We start from the raw sequence: 17,320 nt of genomic DNA, 5'->3' as shown, positions 1-17,320 counted from the left end.
AGGAACTGAGGGAGGAACTTTACAAGGGCAGGCTTACCCAGAGGATGTTGAGTCAAATTGTCTCACTGACATGCACCCACTGGCAACCAACTCAACCATGACACAGATCAGAGGGAAGCACAATGGAGCACCAATATATGGTAACATAGATACATTTTAACCCCACCACCGCCCCAACCCCCACTTGCTGCTGTAGGAAATGGGTTTTCAAACTTTGATTCCCAAAGCCTAGAGAATCTGCGAGGGGATCCCAGGACCTCAGATTCCTGTCTGCCAATAGATTTCTAGATTTGACGACTTAAAACACGTTTTTTCAGTTCATTAGATGTACTGCTTTTCCTGGGTGGCTGGCATGTCCTTTGTAAGTTAGAATTCAGGTAGGCCCACTGAGTGTCAGCATTTGCAGGGATTGTTAGTTTCAATATTTGCAGGTGGTTCCACATACAAAAGGTTGAAATCCACTAAAATAGGAAGCATGAACAAAAGACGGGCATTACGGCATCACAGAGCGTTTTATACCTGGCCTGTTCTCGAACCTCCTTGAAGCTGATGGGAGCAGGGCAGGCACAAGTAATGTGTGGTGTTGGGGAACACATGGAAATAAAATCTAAATTCCTCGAGGAAAACCCCAGCTGATCCCAGTTGGAGCAAACCAGATTGTGTATTCCTGCTTTGCCTGCTATTTCATATGCACTATAGTTCAAAGGCCACCTTTCTAAAATACAAATGGCATGAAAAATCTGTGTTTTAATTATCTTAATTAAGAACCTTTGATCTCTTTAGCCAGAAGAAAAACCTGCAAGCGTTCCATTGTTAAAAAAAGTATGGAATTTGATACATTATCGGCAGTGTGGAAATGTATTTTTATCTAAGCTGATACCACACGGTATTTTTGTGCCCTTTGCAATATATAACAAAATGGAGTCCTGGTCCTTCCAGAAATTTCTGCATAAAGCAGTCGGCTTGCATAAACAGCTAAACCTGGCTTGAAATGGCTGATAGCCACCAGACAGCTAGGAGACAAGTCCTGCTGAAGACAAGTACCACCCATGGTGCTCTCCTTTTGTCTATACGACACCAGTTCCACTCCACCACACCCTTTTGACAGTACTCAAACCACCAGCCATTTGATGCAAAAAGATAACTGACCAGGAAACTGGACCATCCTGACACAATGCAAGGCAGGTAATACCTCATTACCACACTCTCATCGAGTAATGGCCGGCTGGCCAACTAATAACCCTAACAAAAGGAAATATCTGGAAACCATATCAGGACAAGGATGTAGTAATTAACTCTATCTGTATTCACTGACTGCGAGACAGAGCTAATACACAGGGAGAGGCCATAACTTGGGTTTTACTGTATAAATATCTTGTGAAATTGTACCATTGCGGAGGTGCTCGCTTAGCCATTGACTGAGTGTGACCTTTCCCTTGCTAACAAGTAAATTAAAGAAACTTCCGCCGGAACTGAAGGTGTCCGTGTCGTTTATCGGAGGTCGAGATTTCGACAGCAGAGCCACAGTTACATGGTAATGGAAGAAGACATTTATAATGAGATTCCAGGATATATGTTGCTGTTTGAGATTGCATTCCCAAGTGCTCACATTTATAATTAGGCCCAAGTGATTTATGGTGACTAAATTTGCTATTGCAGGGAGTCCTGGATTCAACCTGGATTTTGCAAGTTGCATTCTGATTCTAGCCAATGTTCTGTAAAAACTTATTGCTTGATTACTTAATTTGATATGTTCATTTTTCTCCATGTTTAATATTTTCTCATTTTATCATCTCTGTTTTTTCCCCGACATTCTCTCTTCACCACCCCTAATTAATTACTCATGCATATTTGCTCAAGTATAAAGTGGCCAAATGAATTGACTTTAAACACAACGTTACAAACTCTGAACTTCTCTCAATAGCATTGAGCAAGGAGATAGGAAACAATCGAAGCTGTAGAGACAAACATTACAGGAATTAGATTGTTTTCTTGCTCTATCATCTTTTGAAAAGTAAGGTTCACAAATTTAATTTGAGTCACCAAGCAATTTGCCAGGATAATTTAGTGAGGAGCTGCTTCATAAGTATTTATAAAATAAATATAGAAAATGCAGGAAATCTCAGCAGGTCAAGCAGCATCTGTGGAGAGAAGGAGAGTTAACGTTTCAGGTCTGTGACCCTTCGTCAGAACTGGAAAAGTCAGATGTAACAGGTTCTTAAGTGTAGGGGCAGGAAAAGGTGAGGAAAGAACAAAAGGGAAGGTCTGTGATAGGATGGAAGGCAGAAGAGATTAAGACACAAAAGAGATGGGCAAAAATGAGATGGTAATGGGACAAGTTAAGAAACAAAAGAGTCTCGATAGGGTGTGAATGGCAGAATCATCACCAGCTGCCATGGGAGAGAGAAAAAAAAAAGGGGGGCGTTAAAAGAAAGGGAAAAAAATATGGGCAGAGGTTACGGACTGAAGTTGTTGAACTCTATGTTGAGCCCAGAAGGCTGTAAAGTGCCTAAACGAAAGATGAGATGCTGTTCCACGAGCTTGTGTTGAGCTTTGTTGGAACAGTGCAGGAGTCCGAGAAGGGCGGGGAATTAAAGTGACAGGCGACCGGAAGCTCGGGAATCACGCTTACGGACTGAATGGTGGTGTTCTGCAAAGCAGTCACCCAATCTACACTTGGTCTCCCCAATGTAGAAGAGACCATGTCGTGAGCAGCGAATACAGTATACTAAATTGAAAGAAGTACAAGTAAATCTCTGTTTCACCTGGAAGGAGTATTTGCAGCCCTGGACAGTAGGGAGGGGGGAAAAGAGAAATAAAGGGCAGATGTTGCATTTCCGGCGCCTACACGCTTTGTATTTATATAGCACCTTTAACGCAGCAAAACGTCCCAAAGCGATTCACAGGAGTATTAAGAGATCAAAAATTTGACAGAGGATAAGGAGAAATTAGGGCAGGTGACCTTGGTCACAGAGGTAGGTTGTAAGGAGCGTCTTGAAGGAGGAAATAGGTGTAGGCAGGGAGTTCCAGAACTTAGCACCTAGGCTATAGAAGGCACGGCCACCAATGGTTGAGCGATTATAATCAGTGATGCTCAAGTGGGCAGAATTAGAGGAGCGCAGACATCTCGTGGGGTTGGGGGCTGGACGAGATTACAGAGATAGGGAGGGGCGAGGGGCCATGGAGGGATTTGAAAACAAGGATGAGAATTTTGAAATCAAGGCATTGCTTAATAGGTATCCAATGTAACAGCAAGCACAGCAGTGATGGGCGAGCAGGACTTGGTGCGAGTTAGGACACGGGCAGCCGTGTTTTGGACCACCTCTTGTGTATGTAGTGTAGAATGTGAGGCGCCAGCCTGGAATGTGTTAGACTAGTCAAGTCTAGAGGTAACAAACAACTTGTATTTATATAGCGCCTTTAATGTAGTGAAACGTCCCAAGGTGCTTCATAGGAGTATTATGAGATAGAAATTTGACACCAAGCCGCATAAGTAGAAATTAGCGCAGGTGACCAAAAGCTTGGTCAAAGAGGCGCTTTAACAAAGGCATGGATGAGGGCTTCAACAGCAGATGAGCTAAGGTGATGTTGCGGAGGTGGAAATAGGCGGTCTTAGTTATGCTGCAAATATGTGGTCAAAAGCTCATTTCAGGGTCAAATATGACACCAAGATTGCCAACAGCCTGGTTCAGCCTCAGACAGAAGTAGGGGAGAGGGATGGAGTCAGTGGCTAGAGAACAGAGTAGGTGGCGGTGACGACTGAAAACAATGGCTTTGGTCTTCCCAATATTCAATTGGAGAAAATTTCTGCTCGGCCAGAACTGAATGTCGGAAAAGCAGTTTGACAGTTTAGACAGTGGAGGGGTCGAGAGAAGTGATAGTGAGGTAGAGCTGGGTGTCATCAGCATACATATGGAAACTGAAGTCAGTTCGCTGACGGCAATTCTATCTTAGGACCTCAAAAGCTCCGCCTGCTCTCTTTCTCGAAGCCACAATTTCAAGGCTGGGCAGATTTCAGCTATTAATAGACACCAGCATTCATTCAGCCCTTCAACAAACACCTCAATTACTGACAGCCAGGTAGCTTAGCAGTAACCTGCTTGAAGATAATCAGTTATAAATTCCACCCAATGCAGCATTCAAAACCACTTTCCAGTTCCATACTTAAAATTGAAAGGAAAGAAACCCCAACTAACCAGATTAGCATATACTACAAGATCTTTTGTAGCATCTCTTTACTGACAACTGACCACAATCAGCTACTAACCTATTACAGAATGACACCACTACAGTATTATCCCCAAGATTGCTGTAAAGCACAATGGTGGGCATGCAACATTTTCATATAACCACTTGTGACCGTAAACACACCTAGCAGGACAATTACAAATGTTCTTCCAAACTCAGTTGCGGCTGGAGAGAGCATTCGGAGCAGTATAACACTAGCTGACGCTTTGGTGGTTACAGATCTGGTGCTGGGTGCGATTTAGAGATGATGGGATAGAAACGGGGTGTAAATTCTGTTTTTTGTATCTTGTCTCCACTGCATGGGTTGTGGCGGAGGTGCCGTCAATATTCAGCACTTGGGGACTTTTTTTTGTTGCTCGGGGCGGATGTAGTCGCGGCTGATGTCGTCACGGCAGTGCTCTTGCAGCGGCTCAGCTGCTCCGATTACTCATCAGCGCCGTGCTAATGACGTCAGCGCGACACAGACATGCCGCGTCGCAACGGCGCTCTCTTTCAGTTAAACGGGAGGGTTGTTGCATGCTCTGCATATTTTTCAGTTAGGTCCACTAGGCCACCAAGGAGAGTTTCGGCTGGGCCAGCGGCCTGGCACCCAAAATGGGGCGCCAAGCTGGCTGCCCGGCCGAACCCAGGGCATAACTGTCGGGCCAACTACAATTAAGATGGCGTCGCTGGCAGCACGACCCTTTGAGGGCGGCCACGCCACCAACCAACAAGGACTACACCTACACAAAAGGCTGTCCGGGGCACCGCCGCTCTCGTGGGGCAATTCCGCAAAAGGGCCATTTCCCACGAGGCAATTTCTGGAAGCAGTCGCCGACGGTCGGTAAGGGATCGGTGCGTGCTCGCTGCGGCAGCAAAACGGGCGGAGCGGTCCCCTACATCGCCCCGCCCCGATGAAGGGCAATTTTCAAAATGGCAAACCCTCTGCAGCGAGTCGCCGCCCATTCTGCACCGCCGCTTTCACGCGGCCAGTGGCCTTATCGGGAGGGGCCATTTCGGCCCCAATGAATCACACAGGAAGTCAAAATCATGACATCCAAGGGGGGAATTAGATTAAGGGTAAGGGGGGGAAAAAGTTGAGAAAGCAGTACTGGAGTGCATAGTAGTTGTGGGACAGTTAGCACTTGTATGATGAGCCAAAACATCATATTTTGTACTAAAATTGCCATGATTCTAATATCATATTAGTTCAAGTTCAATATTTTCTTGGCTATTGCTACCAGTTTATTAAACAACCCTAATGACACTACAAATCCAATTGTACACTACCTGTGAATCTTAAAAGGAACGATGAGAAGGATCTACCAATTTCCCCTTCTAGCCTGCATAAACCAAACTATGCTTGAAAGATTTCATTTCAGCTCATCAGTGCCTCCTTAAAGTGCAGTGCTGGAGAGCAAGAGCACAGCAATACTGTAAACATGCTCCAAGAATTAAACAATACCAGCTGTTGCCCACTGTAAATAGAAGCCAGCAGCAATAAATGAGCATCAGCAATTTGTAGTGACCTCTTGTAGTTAAACTGATTAGATTTTATTTGTAATTGACCCGAGTACCAAACCTAGTGCAATTTAAAATAACGTATGATTGAATTTAATGTTAGGTTTGAGCTTGAGAAGAATAATAAAGGAGCATCACAAACCGAGGTTTTAAATTTAATTCAGGCCAACATCAAAGGGATGAGAAATTAATTAACCACAGTAAACTGGGCTGAACTGTTAATGGGTAAACTACAGACAGTGGAAAGTATTCAAGAGTATTTGGTATGATACGAAACAAGTACATCATCATAGGCTGTCCCTCGTATCAAGGATGACTTGCTTCCACGCCAAAAAAGGATGAGTTCACAGGTGTTTCAATGAAGGACCTAATATTCCAGGTCCCGAACTACATCTTGAAGGGTGGAAGATGCTTGCGCGTGGATTTAAAAAAAAACGTGTGGTGGCTGGTGTGGCTTGACAGAGCTAGGTCTTGGTCCTGTGGCAAGGGTTAACCAAGACGACCGGAGACCAGCTCTGCTGCACGGACCTAGTGCGCACACATATCGCAGTGTGGGCTAGCCCGTGCTGTACCGGGGCCCTCGCCTCTTCTGGGCCCCGACCACATCACTCTACAATCTCTCACCGCTCCTTCGCCCCCGACCTGCCTCTGGTGCTCCTCACAGGTCAGGGCTGCACCGAAGGAAGAATATACCTTAGTATGGCCGTTATACTAACATAAGGTACAGTAGCAAATACAATCAAAAATCACCATTGCAACCATCAGTCCAGTTGACCAAGGGACTAGATGAACGGACACAGGACTGAGCGAACTACATAATTGTATCTATTTTAAAAACTTATTAATTTTCAACAGTATTACGAAACATCAATTTATATATATATTTGACTAAACACACCATTTTATAACAGAACATAAATGTCCAGGTTATCCTTGGTACATTTTGTTCAAAACGAATTGTGCAGAGGTTTAGACCAAAAAAGGTACATGGCGGGAATGAGAAAAAAAACATATCTTTTATTGAAATGATTAAGAACGATGTATTTTGAGCAGTGTTAAATAAACAGTGATACATCTGTCTTGAGCAGCAGCTGTATTCCTTTAGGCTTTTCTGGCAATACATTTCTATCAGCCTACATTACCCATTCACCACAACAGTGCTGCTACTGTAGTGTAGCCTTTTGGTGTGCTAGACAGTATTGTGTACAATATTAGACAATTATTTTGCGATACTGGTATTTATCACATTAAACTGCAAGCCATGACATATCCCCAGTGTACCAATTTCATTTTTGTCAGGATTTACAAAACCAGCTTCAAGGAAACAGTAATAATTACTCTCCTAATGATCTCAGTTGGTTAAGAAAGTGAGCTGAGCCAGAGCTACTGGGAAGGCCTCAGGTTTAATCTACTGACTGTGCCAAGTTAGCTGATGTCACCTGCAGCAGTGGTAAAGGCACTAGAATTGGCCTTGACATCCTGGGACTGTGAAGATCAGTTAGCTTCTATCCTCTGCTGGAAATGCACACATGTGGACAAGAATAAAGAATGACTTTTGGGTGAGGTGCCAGAAGGCAATCTGGATCTAAGGAACTATACCCTAACATGGCATCAGTGTTTTTCAGAGAGGAGAGAAAATTAGCAGGAAAAAAAAAGAGAAACCTGGTCATTCTATTTTTTATTAAATAGATATTCTTGAAATCACCTAACAGGGTAGTGTCCCGGAGCAGCTCCACTGAAGGCAGGGGGACTGCAATTACAAACAGCCCCCAAGTCAGAAAATTAGCTAGATGTGCAGAACACCAAATCAGCAAGAGCTCCAGACTGCTCATAGGATTGGCTAACTAACAGAAAACAGAGAGTCGGGATAAATGGGTCATTTTCAGATTGGCAAACTGTAACTAGTGGGGTGCCACAGGGATCAGTGCTGGGGCCTCAACTATTTACAATCTATATTAATGACTTGGATGACGGGACCGAGTGTAATGTAGCCAAATTTGCTGATGATACAAAGATAGGTGGGAAAGCACGTTGTGAGGAGGGCGCAAAGAATCTACAAAGGGATAAAGATAAGCTCTGAGTGGGCAAAAAATTGTCAGATGGAGTATAATGTGGGAAAATGAGGTTATCCATTTTGGCAGGAAAAATAAAAAAGCAAAATTATTTAAATGGGGAGCGATTACAAATTGCTGCAGTACAGAGGGATCTAGGGGGTCCTTGTACATGAAACGCAAACAGTTAGCATGCAGGTACAGTAAGTGATCAGAAAGGCTGATGGAATGTTGGTCTTTATTGCAAAGGGGATGGAATATAAAAGTAGGGAGGTCCTGCTCCAATTGTACAGTGTGTTGGTAAGACCACACCTGGAGTACTATGTACAGTTTTGGTCTCCTTATTTAAGGAAGGATATACTTGCATTGGAGGCAACTCAGAAGGTTCACAAGATTGATTCCTGAGATGATAAAGGTTGGGCTTATATTCATTGGAGTTTAGAAGAATGAGAGGTGATCTTATTGAAACACACAAGATTCTGAGGAGGCTTGACAGGGTAGATGCAGAGAGAATGTTTCCCCTCATGTGGGAATCTAGAACTAGAGGGCATAGTTTCAGAATAAAACAGAAATGAGGAGAAATTTCTTCTCTCAGGGGGTCGTGAATCTTTGGAATTCTCTACCCTAGAGAGCTGTGGAGGCTGGGTCTTTGAATATATTTAAAGGTGGAGCTAGCAAGATATTTGAATGATAAGGGAGTCAAGGGTTATGGGGAGCGGGAGGAGAAGTGGAGTTGAGGCCAGGATCTTATTGAATGGCGGAGCAGGCTTGAGGGGCCAAATGGCCTACTCCTGCTTCTATTATGTTCTACGTTCTTATGTTCTTAGGCCAATCTGAAGTCCCTGCTCTCCACTTTACACCTCCCCATTGATGATAACTGTACTACAAAAAAAAACTGAGTGCCAAGGTGACCCAACCTGATGATTCTTGGGAGCTAAAGATGGCTTTTTCCTTTTTTTAAAAAAGGCAAGGATATTTCCTCAACATATTTTTCCAAATACAATATACTTTGAATTAAAATAGTCCCCTAAACTGTGCAGCCAATCCACACTGTAACCCACCAACCTATACATTACCGAAATTGCAATAAAACCAAGCAAATGTCAGTGTCGAGGCCCTCGTAACACACACACACGCTTCAGGAGTTATTTAGGCAGCTTCAAGTAATTCAGATAAAATATCAGATCAGCTTTATTCAACATCTAATCTATGAATGTGCCTTATACTTATTCCACCTTTCCCACAGAAATATCAAGATGAAAATGCAAATTAATTTTGGCAAAATGTTACTTTATTTCAATGATTTCTCCATAAACCATTAAAAGAACACGTCCTTTTTCTTTGGAAGATAAATGAACTCCAAACAAGGGATTGCAGTCCAGCTGCTGGAGGGAAAAAACACACCCACAAGCACAACACATGAAACATTCCCAGAGAAAGTCTCCTTGTAAGGAATAGACTGTGAAGCTCCACAACCACAGCTTTTCTCACTATGAAGAAAAGTAAACAAAAACACACCAAAAACACATTTGCGATGATCTACATCTAGAAATGTTTCTCACAAAAGATAGATACGGCAATTAAAAATTAGCAAAGATAGTCAACAAATATGAACCGAGGGAGGGACTGAGCTCCTTCAGAGCACTCCTGCTCAAAGTGAAACCTTTTTTTTTAAAAAAGAGATTTTAAAAAAATACACACACTTTAAAATAAATAAAAATATTTTCGTGTGTGTACAGGAATCCGAATATGGAGGGAAATGTTAGCACTCATTGTTTTTGGCAAATGTATTTGTCTTTATTCAATCAGAAAAGTACTCACTCGGTTTTTTAAAAAATCATTCGGATATTTAAATAATTAGTTTTAAAATAATGTCTAACGACTTCCACCCTCGCGAGAGGCGCTTAGGAACGATTTTATTTTTGAATTTGTCGTCGCCACCAACGGTTAAACCGCTCGCCGCCCAGCCCCACGACACCGCGAACCAGGCTCGGCCCGAGAGAACCGGCACCGGGAACCAGGCTCGGCCCGAGAGAACCGTGCACCGCGAACCAGGCTCGGCCCGAGAGAACCGGGCACCGGGAACCAGGCTCGGCCCGAGAGAACCGGGCACCGGGAACCAGGCTCGGCCCGAGAGAACCGGGCACCGGGAACCAGGCTCGGCCCGAGAGAACCGGGCACCGGGAACCGGGCACCGGGAACCAGGCTCGGCCCGAGAGAACCGGGCACCGGGAACCAGGCTCGGCCCGAGAGAACCGGGCACCGGGAACCAGGCTCGGCCCGAGAACCGGGCACCGGGAACCAGGCTCGGCCCGAGAGAACCGGGCACCGGGAACCAGGCTCGGCCCGAGAGAACCGGCACCGGGAACCAGGCTCGGCCCGAGAGAACCGGGCACCGGGAACCAGGCTCGGCCCGAGAGAACCGTGCACCGGGCACCAGGCCCGAGAGAACAGAGAGCACCGGGAACCAGGCCCAGCCCGGCCCGAGAGAACAGAGAGCACCGGGCCAGGCCCGGCCCGAGAGAACAGAGAGCACCGGGCCAGGCCCGGCCCGAGAGAACAGAGAGCACCGGGCCAGGCCCGGCCCGAGAGAACAGAGAGCATTGGGCCAGGCCCAGCCTGAGCACCAGGAATAGAAGGCGCTCCCAAAGGTAAACTTTCACCCCTTCGCTTCATTTCTTCCCTCAACACGACAAATCCAGTCGAGCGAGCACACACACACACACTCACCGAACTGGGTTTGTTTCAGGTCCTTTATTTGTATTTAATACACAGGATTCTCCACCGCCCATCAAAATGGGAAATTGGATTCCAAAGGTAATCGTTGCTCTCAAAAAAAGGAAAAGCGTTTTTGAGGTTATTCCGCTACTCACCTTCCAGGAGCCGAGATATCAGACTCTCCACATTCAGCTCTCCGTCCGCCATTTTACAGCAAACACTCCTCACAGCACAGAGGGAAATCTGAGAGAGGAGGGCAGCTTATTCACTGAGTAACCCTGTCAGTACTGGACTAAACTCACACAGAGGGAAATCTGAGAGAGGAGGGCAGCTTATTCACTGAGTAACCCTGTCAGTACTGGACTAAACTCACACAGAGGGAAATCTGAGAGAGGAGGGCAGCTTATTCACTCAGTAACTCTGTCAGTACTCGAAAATCACAACCAGTTATGGTATTTTAATTTGATTTGTTTAGTTTCCTTTAAATTTTGTTTTTAACTTACAGTCGATGCTGTGTCCCTTTAACAAGTGGGCTCATGCTTGACTTTTAATCGGCAATTGCCAACATTTCAAAGAGTCAGCAGTCAAGCAAATCTGAGAGAAAAGGGCAGCTTATTCAGACAGTTACTCTTGTCAGTACTGGACTAAATTCACTCAGCACAGAGGGAAATCTGAGCGAGGAAGCCAGTTTATTCATCAACAACAACAACAACTTGTATTTATATAGTGCCTTTAATGTAGTAAAACATCCCAGGCGTTTTACAGGAGTATTTTAAGACAAAACAAATAAAATTTGACATCGCGCCACATAAGCAATCATGGCAGAAAAGAGGTGGGTTTTAAGGAGCGCCTTAAAGGGGGAAAGTGGGACGGAGAACTTTAGGGAGGGAGTTCCAGAGTTTGGTAGCTGAAGGCACGGCCACCGATGGTTGAGCAGTTATAATCGGGGATGCTCAAGATGGCAGAATTTGAGGGGAGCAGACATCGTAGGGGGAAGGGTGTGAGGGATTGTGAGCCTGAAGAAACATAGAAAATAGGTGCAGGAGTAGGCCAGTCGGCCCTTTGAGCCTGCACCACCATTCAATAAGATCATGGCTGATCATTCACCTCAGTACCCCATTCCTGCTTTCTCTCCATACCCCTTGATCCCTTTAGCCATAAGGGCCATATCTAAATCCCTTTTGAATATATCTAACGAACTGGCCTCAACAACTTTCTGTGGTAGAGAATTCCACAGGTTAACAACTCTCTGAGTGAAGAAATTTCTCCTCATCTCAGTCCTAAATGGCTTACCCCTGAGACTGTGATCCCTGGTTCTGGACTTCCCCAACATCGGGAACATTCTTCCTGCATCTAACCTGTCCAATCCCGTCAGAATTTTATATGTTTCAATGAGATCCCCTCTCATTCTTCTAAATTCCAGTGAGTATAAACCTAGTCGATCCAGTCTTTCTTCATATGTCAGTCCTGCCATCCCAGGAATCAGTCTGGTGAACCTTTGCTGCACTCCCTCAATAGCAAGAATGTCCTTCCTCAGATTAGGAAATCAAAACTGTACACAATATTCAAGATGTGGAACCCTTTCTATTTCTGCAACCGAAGGTTTTGGATGAAAACTCATCGGGCTGTGCAGGGCACCAGTTGGGTTCCTCTGTCCTGTCTCAGCAATATGCCTCAGGACCAACATAGAAACATAGAAAATAGGTGCAGGAGTAGGACATTCGGCCCTTTGAGCCTGCACCACCATTTAATAAGATCATCTCTGATCACTCCCCCAGTACCCCTTTCCTGCTTTCTCTCCATACCCCTTGATCCCCTTAGCCGTAAGGGCCATATCTAACTCCCTCTTGAATATATCCAATGAACTGGCATCAACAACTCTCTGCAGCAGGGAATTCCACAGGTTAACAACTCTCTGAGTGAAGAAGTTTCTCCTCATTTCAGTCCTAAATGGCTTACCCCTTATCCTTAGACTGTGTCCCCTGGTTCTGGATTTCCCCAACATTGGGAACATTCTTCCCGCATCTAACCTGTCCAGTCCCATCAGAATCTTATATGTTTCCCCTCTCATCCTTCTAAACTCCAGTGAATAAAGGCCCAGTTGATCCAATCTCTCCGCATATGACAGTCCAGCCAACCCTGGAATCAATCTGGTGAACCTTTGCTGCACTCCCTCAATAGCAAGAACGTCCTTCCTCAGATTAGGAGACCAAAACTGAACACAATATTCCAGGTGAGGCCTCATGAAGGCCCTATACAACTGCAGTAAGACCTCCCTGCTTCTATACTCAAATCCCCTAGCTATGCAGGCCAATATACCATTTGCCTTTTTCACCACCTGCTGTACCTGCATGCCAACTTTCAATGACTGATGAACCATGATACCCAGGTCTCGTTGCAACTCCCCTTTTCCTAATCTGCCACCATTCAGATAATATTCTGCCTTCATGTTTTTGCCCCCAAAATGGATAACCTCACATTTATCCACATTATACTGCATCTGCCATGCATTTGCCCACTCACCTAACCTGTCCAAGTCACCCTGCAGCCTCTTAGCATCATTCTCACAGCTCACACCACCACCCAGTTTAGTGTCATCTGCAAACTTGGAGATATTACACTCAATTCCTTCATCTAAATCGTTAATGTATATTGTAAAGAGCTGGGGTCCCAGCACTGAGCCCTGCAGCACTCCACTAGTCACTGCCTGCCATTCTGAAAAGGACCCGTTTATCCCGACTCTTTGCTTCCTGTCTGCCAACCAGTTCTCTATACACGTCAGTACATTACCCCCAATACCATGCGCTTTGATTTTGCACACCAATCTCTTGTGCGGGACCTTGTCAAAAACCTTTTGAAAGTCCAAATAAACCACATCCACAGGTTCTCCCTTGTCCACTCTGCTAGTTACATCCTCAAAAAATTCCAGAATATTCATCGAGCATGATTTCCCTTTCGTAAATCCATGCTGATTTGGACCGATCCTGTCACTGCATTCCAAATGCGCTGCTATTTCATCCTTAATGATTGATTCCAACATTTTCCCTACTACTGATGTCAGGCTAACTGGTCTATAATTACCTGTTTTCTCTCTCCCTCCTTTTTTAAAAAGTGGTGTTACATTAGCTACCCTCCAGTCCATAGGAACTGATCCCGAGTCGATAGACTGTTGGAAAATGATCACCAATGCATCCACTATTTCTAGGGCCACTTCCTTAAGTACTCTGGGATACAGACTATCAGGCCCCGGGGATTTATCGGCCTTCAAACCTATCAATTTCCCGAACACAATTCCCCGCCTCATAAGGATATCCTTCAGTTCCTCCTTCTCACTAGACCTACTGTCCCCTAGTGCATTCGGAAAGTTATTTGTGTCTTCCTTCGTCAAGACTGAACCGAAGTATTTGTTCAATTGGTCTGCCATTTCTTTGTTCCTCATTATAAATTCACCTGAATCCGACTGCAAGAGATATACGTTTGTCTTCACTAATTTTTTTCTCTTCACATATTTATAGAAGCTTTTGCAGTCAGTTTTTATGTTCCCTGCAAGCTTCCTCTCGTACTCTATTTTCCCCCTCTTAATTAAACCCTTAGTCCTCCTCTGCTGAATTCTAAATTTCTCCCAGTCCTCAGGTTTGTTGCTTTTTCTAGCCAATTTATATGCCTCTTCCTTGGTTTTAACACTATCCTTAATTTCCCTTGTTAGCCACGGTTGAGCCACCTTCCCGTTTTATTTTTACTCCAGACAGGGATGTACAATTGCTGAAGTTCATCCATGTGATCTTTAAATATTTGCCATTGCTTATCCACCGTCAACCGTTTAAGTATCCTTTGCCAGTCTATTCTAGCCAATTCATGCCTCATACCGTCGAAGTTACCTTTCCTTAAGTTCAGGACCCTAGTTTCCGAATTAACTGTGTCACTCTCCATTTTAATGAAGAATTCTACCATATTATGATCACTCTTCCCCAAGGGGCCTCACACAACAAGATTGCTAATTAGTCCCTTCTCATTACACACCACCCAGTCTAGGATGGCCAGCTCTCTAGTTGGTTCCTCAACATATTGGTCTAGGAAACCATCCCTAATACACTCTAGGAAAACCTCCTCCAACGCTTTGCTAACAGTTTGGTTAGCCCAATCAATATGTAGATTAAAGTCGCCCATGATAACTGCTGCACACATCCCTTATTTTTTGTTTGATGCTGTCCCCAACCTCACTACTACTGTTTGGTGGTCTGTACACAACTCCCACTAGCGTTTTCTGCCCTTTGGTACTCCGTAGCTCCACCCATACCGATTCCACATCATCCAGGCTAATGTCCCTCCTTACTATTGCATTAAATTCCTCTTTAACCAGCAACGCCACCCCGCCTCCTTTTCCTCTCTGCCTATCCTTCCTAAATGTTGAATACCCCTGGATTTTAAGTTCCCAGCCTTGGTCACCCTGGAGCCATGTCTCCGTGATGCCAATTACATCATATCCGTTAACTGCTGTCTGCGCAGTTAATTCGTCCACTTTATTCCGAATACTCCTCGCATTGAGGCACAGAGCCTTCAGGCTTGTCTTTTTAACACACTTTATCCCTTTAGAATTTTGGTGTAATGTGGCCCTTTTTGTTTTTTGCCTTGGGTTTCTCTGCCCTCCACTTTTACTATTCTCCTTTCTATCTTTTGCTTCGGCCTCCATTTTATTTCCCTCTGTCTCCCTGCATAGGTTCCCATCCCCCTGCTATATTAGTATAACTCCTCCCCAACAGCACTAGCAAACACTCCCCCTAGGACATTGGTTCAAGTCCTGCCCAGGTGCAGACCGTCCAGTTTGTACTGGTCCCACCTCCCCCAGAACCGGTTCCAATGCCCCAGGAATTTGAATCCCTCCCTTCTGCACCACTCCTCAAGCCACATATTCATCTGAGCTATCCTGCGATTCCTACTCTGACTAGCACGTGGCACTGGTAACAATCCTGAGATTACTACTTTTGAAGTCCTACTTTTTAATTTAGCTCCTAGCTTCCTAAATTCATCTTGTAGGACCTCATCCTGTTTTTTACCTATATCGTTGGTACCTATACGCACCACGACAACTGGCTGTTCATCCTCCCTTTTCAGAATGTCCTGCACCCGCTCCGAGACATCCTTGACCCTTGCACCAGGGAGGCAACATACCATCCTGGAGTCTCGATTGCGGCCGCAGAAACGCCCATCTATTCCCCTTACAATCGAATCCTCTATCACTATAGCTCTCCCACTCTTTTTCCTGCCCTCCTGTGCAGCAGAGCCACCCATGGTGCCATGAACTTGGCTGCTGCTGCTCCCCCCTGATGAGTCATCCCCCTCAACAGTACCCAAAGCGGTGTATCTGTCTTGCAGGAGGATGACCGCAGGGGACCCCTGCACTACCTTCCTTGCACTGCTCTTCCTTTTGGTCACCCATTTACTATCTGGCTGTGTACCCTTTACCTGCGGTAAGACCAACTCACTAAACGTGCTGTTCACTTCATTCTCAGCATCGTGGATGCTCCAGAGTGAATCCACCCGCAGCTCCAGGGCCGCAATGCGGTCCATCAGGAGCTGGAGGCGGATGCACTTCCCGCACACATAGTACAGGAGGAGCATAACACGTGTCCAAGCTGTCCTGCCATGACTTAACCCTTAAATAAACTTAATTTGGCAACAACAATGCTAAAAGTTTACTTACTGGTATAGAAAAGAAAAAGAAAAACTACTTACCAATCACCAGCCCATCACTTACCCCCTTGGCTGTGACGTCACCTTTCGATTTCTTTCTACTTCTTTTTTGTCTCCCTGCTGCAGCTGCACTGGCTGGCCTCTCCGACTGCCGCCACCTCTCGACTGCCGCTGGCCTTTATAGGCCTCACCAACGCCCCGAACTCCAGCCTCTCCGACTGCCGCCACCTCTCGACTGCCGCTGGCCTTTATAGGCCTCACCAACGCCCCGAACTCCCGCCTCTCCGACTGCCGCCACCTTGCGACTGCCGCTGGCCTTTATAGGCCTCACCAACGCCCCGAACTCCCGCCTCTCCGACTGCCGCCACCTTGCGACTGCCGCTGGCCTTTATAGGCCTCACCAACACCCCGAACTCCCGCCTCTCCGAATATTACAGAGATAGGGAGGTGGGGCGGGGCGGGGGGGGGGGGGTGAGGCAATGGAGGGATTTGTAAACCAGAATGAAAATTTTGAAACCGAGGCATTGCTTAACCAGGAGCCAATGTAGGTGGGTGAGCACTGGGGTGATGGGTGAGCGGGACTTGCTGCAAGTTAAGACATGGCTGCTGAATTTTGGATGACCTCAAGTTTACGTAGGGTAGAATGTGGGAGGCCAGCCAGTAGTGTGTTGGAGTAGTCAAGTCTAGAGGTAACAAAGTCATGGATAAGGTTTCAGCAGCAGATGAGCTGAGACAGGGGTGGAGACGGGCAATGTTCCTGAGGTGGAAATAGGCGGTTTTAGTTATGTCGTGGATATGTGGCCAGAGACTCCTTTCAGGGTCAAACATGACACTTAGGTGGCAAACAGTCTGGTTCAACCTCAGACAGATGCTCGTGAGAGGGATGTAGTTTGTGGCGGGAATCAAAGACAACAGGGCCGATTTTCATCAAGGCCTCCGCCTGCCCAAGTGTCGCCCTAAGTGCCGCCGCTGGCCGGCGAGGTACCGGACGGTACTTTGGGCAGGATATTCATGGTCGAGGTCCCTCGAAGGTCGGTGGGCGGCAAATGGACGACGTACGCCACCAATCTGGGCGGCAGCAGGCGGGAGGTCTCAAACTCAGCAGCAGAGGT

The 17,320-nt window shown here is 45.8% G+C and overlaps 1 protein-coding gene across 1 annotated transcript in view; it reads right to left on the bottom strand.

The window, feature by feature from the left end:
* Positions 1 to 10,780, bottom strand: part of ppp1cb (protein phosphatase 1, catalytic subunit, beta isozyme) — a 112,726-nt gene extending 101,946 nt beyond the window's left edge. The window contains exon 1 of the mRNA XM_070885734.1: positions 10,673 to 10,780. Within this exon, the coding sequence (XP_070741835.1) occupies positions 10,673 to 10,724 (52 nt within the window). The 5' untranslated portion in view covers positions 10,725 to 10,780. The remainder of the gene's footprint in view (positions 1 to 10,672) is intronic.
* Positions 10,781 to 17,320: the final 6,540 nt, after the last annotated feature.

This window comes from Pristiophorus japonicus, chromosome 7 (genome assembly GCF_044704955.1).
Source record: "Pristiophorus japonicus isolate sPriJap1 chromosome 7, sPriJap1.hap1, whole genome shotgun sequence".
Taxonomy (NCBI): Eukaryota; Metazoa; Chordata; class Chondrichthyes; family Pristiophoridae; genus Pristiophorus; species Pristiophorus japonicus.
Note: the sequence above shows the minus strand (reverse complement) of the source record. Positions and strands in the feature narration are given on the sequence as shown.